Source organism: Adiantum capillus-veneris, chromosome 3 (assembly GCF_014529385.1).
Source record: "Adiantum capillus-veneris isolate H3 chromosome 3, ASM1452938v2, whole genome shotgun sequence".
In the NCBI taxonomy this organism is placed as follows: Eukaryota; Viridiplantae; Streptophyta; class Polypodiopsida; order Polypodiales; family Pteridaceae; genus Adiantum; species Adiantum capillus-veneris.
Window position 1 is genome coordinate 29,617,054 of NC_140933.1, and position 4,363 is coordinate 29,621,416.

Sequence of the window (4,363 nt, forward strand, 5' to 3'; positions counted from 1 at the left end):
GAAATTTTATGTTGTGCTTGATACGAATCCACTCACAAATTGTGAGTTTTGACCCAAAAAATAAATTTAAAAAAAGATGTGATCAAGATTTTGAGGGTCACCTTTGTCATAATAAAAAATTATTTGATCGATCTTCAAGGGAATTAATCTAGAAAAACTCCATGTGGCTTTACAAATTAGTCCTTCAAGATGTTGCACCTTAATTGATGACTTAATTTTATCCCATTTTCTATCCAATCATACCGTGTGAAAAATTGTCAAAAGAAATTCCTTAAGGTAAACAAGAATTCTTTTAGACACGCCTGGCTAGTGGTAACTAGCTATCAATCCACAAGAGGTTCTGGACAGATTCTCACAATAATTCTCACATTGTGACTTACCTCAACATCATGAGCTTCTGTGAGGGAGGCACCGCATGCCTAGCTAGGTACGATTGGGGGCAGGGGACCGCTGGCCCAATGGGGGGGCCGGTGGTCCCCTGTCCCCAATCGTATCTAGCTAGGTATGTGGTGCCTCCCGAGCAATGCTCGAAAAAAACTTTTATTCCAAAACCTTGGCAAACCTACATATGTGAAACAACAGAGGTAAATCGACAAAATTTGAAGGTTTTTACACCAAATTACATTATTCTTTTCAAAACTTTGTAGGTTCTCACCTTCTCACCTTCAAAAATAAAATTAAGAGGTAAATTTCAAAATTTGTAGGTGGGATTACACTAAACCTAGGTTTTTTTCGAGCACTGCTCATGATGTTATGCATTGTATGAAAAACACTAAAAGGGACTCCATTTTCTAAATCTTCTTGTGATCGGGTAAGCTACTAGCTAACATCAATGTACTTTCCAAAGTGGCAAAACCAAAATCATTTTCAAGAGATTAATCAATTCATTGAAAACAGTATCCAAGATTTTACCAAGTAAACTAGAAACCAGGCTCACGGAAAATTACTATTTGAGAAGGTGAACATTTGGAGTCACCAAACTGAACTAAAACCCTTGTGTCGATAATTAATCCCCTTTTTCAAGAATACATATGGATCAAGTTTCAAAAGCAATGGGCGATTCTGCATTGAAGCTTATCAAGCCTCTCCATATATGAGAAGATGGAAAACATCAATAGAAAGATGTGACCCTCACTAAAACTGTCAAAGCACCTCCCCAAGAACAAGAGATGGAACCTTCACTAGCAAGGGAAAATTGCTTGATGCAGTTAATCAACAAGAACGCCACTCCTCGATATTGAGTAGCACATCTGCATGCTTATGTAGAATTCCCATGCTCTACACAAGTGATCTGAAATTGCACCCAAAAAAAAAAAGGACAATCGAATTAGTGGCTTGAGAGCAAAGCTTAAGTGGCCGGAAGAGGCGATCACAAACTATAATTGACCATTTGAGAAGGACTTGTCCAGCATCTACCATGTCCAATGTCCTCTTCCATGTCCGCGATTGATTCCATAAATTAAACCTCAAAAAGAGATAGAAATTTTGAGGATTAGTTTGATCAATCCTCGGAAAACTCAAATAGCAACCAATACAAAAAGAATTTGAATATTATCGAGCACCAATCTTACAAATTCATGCCTAGAGCATGTCATAAACATAAAAACTGTGAGACTTACAATTTGATTACATACAAAGATCAAGCTTGATGTAGTCGTATATTCTATCTATTTAAAATATACTTCTATAAATTAAGTATTGCTTCAAAAGAAATAAAATAGCAAATTAGACTACTCAAATAAAATTTAAAATAAGAACAACTATCACGTGAGATCTCTATTCAAGGTATGATCAATTTAAGCTTTCTATTGAGAGCAAAGATTTGACATAGTGACGTCACTATATGTGGCATACTATTAGATGATGAAATTAAACATAGAGAAATAAAAGCTATCCACATAGTCAAAGGTTGTGTAGAATAGAGATACTACGTGTAAAATACAATAGGGCCAAGAGAGGGAGAATGCATTTGAGCTTCATTCCATGGAGCACAATTTGGATCGAAAGCATATTGATCGCATCTTGAAGCTACAACTTGGGCAAAGGATCCATATGCACTAGCTAGAATACTGTATAATGTGAACATATATATCTTTGTATAATGTGAACATATATATCTTTGAACAGCTTCTAGAGGCAACAAGAATATGCATGGAATTTTAATAGCATACAACAAAAAAAAAACCAATCTATTGAATATCATCTACTTTCTGAAGTCCTTGTGTACAATCAAGGGACACATGATATGTTCCATCCCAAGGAGCATCTATTGAAATAATTTCAATTTTGCCAAATTTCAAATATATGCTAACCTACTCTAATAGGCCGATTATTGTTTTCTTTCTCATTGAGCTTTCATCTTGTTGTAACATTCACATGCAATTAGTTCCACGATAGTTGAAAATTTTCAAGTACCTACCCACACAAACAATCATAGTTTACAACTATGTTTGACTAGAAACCACTAAGAATAGCTGGGTTGTGAGTGTGTGAACCATTTTAGAAAAACAAAGAAGTCTCAAAGTTGCTTCATTGTCTTCTACTTTGATTCAAGTTAGAAAGAAGAAGAGGGAGCTCCCTTCAGTCCAAGACTGGCAAAAGAAATGAGGGAGGGAGGAGCGGCTCCTACTTCAATCACGAGCCTGGCAATCCTTCATCGTTAGACTCTCTTTCTCTAGATCTCTCATGAGGATGAGAATGTTCATACTCTCTTTCACTTGGTCGATTGCACACGTAGATATAGTAAGGATCAGATAGTAGCTTGGTGCAATACAATGAACTGTTGAAAGAAGGAAAGCCAGGAGAGTGAATGAAGTAGGTGCTGCCCAACCCTCCACACTCGCCGGGGTTGGACTGAAGGGAACTCCCGTTTCTCCTGACACCTTTGTAGTAATATAATGCATACTCTAATGATAAAAAGCTGCATACTACACCACCGAGAGAGAGAGAGAGAGAGAGAGAGAGAGAGAGAGAGAGAGAGAGAGAGAGAGAGAGAGAGATGAAAGCAATGTAACATTTTTAAGAGAGAAGGGGGGGATCGTGAAAACAATCTATTGGACAAGTCTCGAACTCGAGCCGTGCTGAGAGAGAGAGAGAGAGAGAGAGAGAGAGAGCCCCCCTCTGGCTCTCTCTCTGTCTCTAGGTGTCCCATCTGGGAGAGAGGCGAAGCGCCAAGAGTACTGCGCACCCGCCATGCAAAAATAAAGCAACTCATATACAGCAACGTGTTTATTGCAACAGCAATATGCACATCATAGGCTCGAACGCACATTAGAAATACTCGAGCTCGCTGGAATATCACGTAGCTATACATACACACACACACACACACACACACATACATCAGAATGGCGTTATATGTGCAGCAATTACAATCAAAGGCTTAACAGTGTGCTTGGATGTATGTGATAATCGCCCATGCATGTGTAAGTCTCTATTGCTGAGAGTGGAAGTGATGATGAATGTGTGTGGGGAGGGGGAGAGAGAGAGAGAGAGAGAGAGAGAGAGAGAGAGCGAGAGCTGTGCAGATTGTGGTAGAAGAGCATGGACGACGCGCACTATTTATAGCGTTGAAACGAGGAAAAGAAAAGAGTTAAATTTGTGCTAATCGGATCAAATCGAGGCTGCATAATTCAGATACCAATGAGCGAATGTGTGTGTATGTGTGTGTGTGTGTGAGAGAGAGAGAGAGAGAGAGAGAGAGAGGGGGGGGAGAGTCGGTGACAAGACGGGGCGGGGCGTACTCTTTTGCTGCAGCTGTAGCAGCTCATCATCGTCCCATTCGTCCTCTCTCTCTCTCTCTCTCTCTCTCTCTCTCTCTCTCTCTCTCTCTCTGTGCCATCTGGTCTCAGACTCTCAGCCTCTCTTCAGCTTCCAAAGCACCAAGCATGATCACGGCTTTGCTTACGCTTGCTTGCTTTTGCTCTTGATAAAACGGTTAAATCACCCTAAACCGCCATCATCACACGTTATAACCTTCTGTGCATCAAAAGCGCATTGAGACTCGAATAAACCTTTTTCTGATAAATTTTTTTCAAAAAAGTCGGAACACTACACATGGATTTCTCTACATTTTGTACGCTTTCTCACCTTTAAATTTTAAATTTAATGGAAAATTTCAAATTTTGTATGTGGGAGGTTTGGGTTTTCCACCACTCTGACTTCGTAACCCTGTTTGTAGTGTAAATTTCTCAGTTGAAAATGAAAAATCGGGTTGTCATTTCATTGGACTTTAATTTTCAAGATTACAAATTGTGCATTTTAGTTATAAATCCTGATATTTACCTTAATTTTGGCATCGTATCACTAGCTTGACCTTATAATTCATGACCAAGAAAACGGTTTTTTTAAAAGCATTAACTTC

General features: G+C 38.9%; 1 protein-coding gene across 2 annotated transcripts; it reads right to left on the reverse strand.

Moving 5' to 3' along the window:
• Nucleotides 1-981: 981 nt before the first annotated feature.
• LOC147460669 (uncharacterized) lies at nt 982-3,548 on the reverse strand. 2 transcript variants are annotated; one of them, XM_086508389.1, is made up of 2 exons: nt 1,417-3,548; nt 982-1,291 (listed from the first exon to the last, which is right to left on the reverse strand). In XM_086508389.1, the coding sequence occupies exon 1, from the start codon at nt 3,341-3,343 to the stop codon at nt 2,750-2,752; it is 594 nt and encodes a 197-aa protein (XP_086364515.1). In that variant the 5' UTR covers nt 3,344-3,548; the 3' UTR covers nt 982-1,291; nt 1,417-2,749. The 2 variants fall into 2 exon arrangements, with proteins under 2 accessions (XP_086364515.1, XP_086364514.1); XM_086508388.1 differs by having other exon boundaries at nt 1,388-3,548.
• Nucleotides 3,549-4,363: the final 815 nt, after the last annotated feature.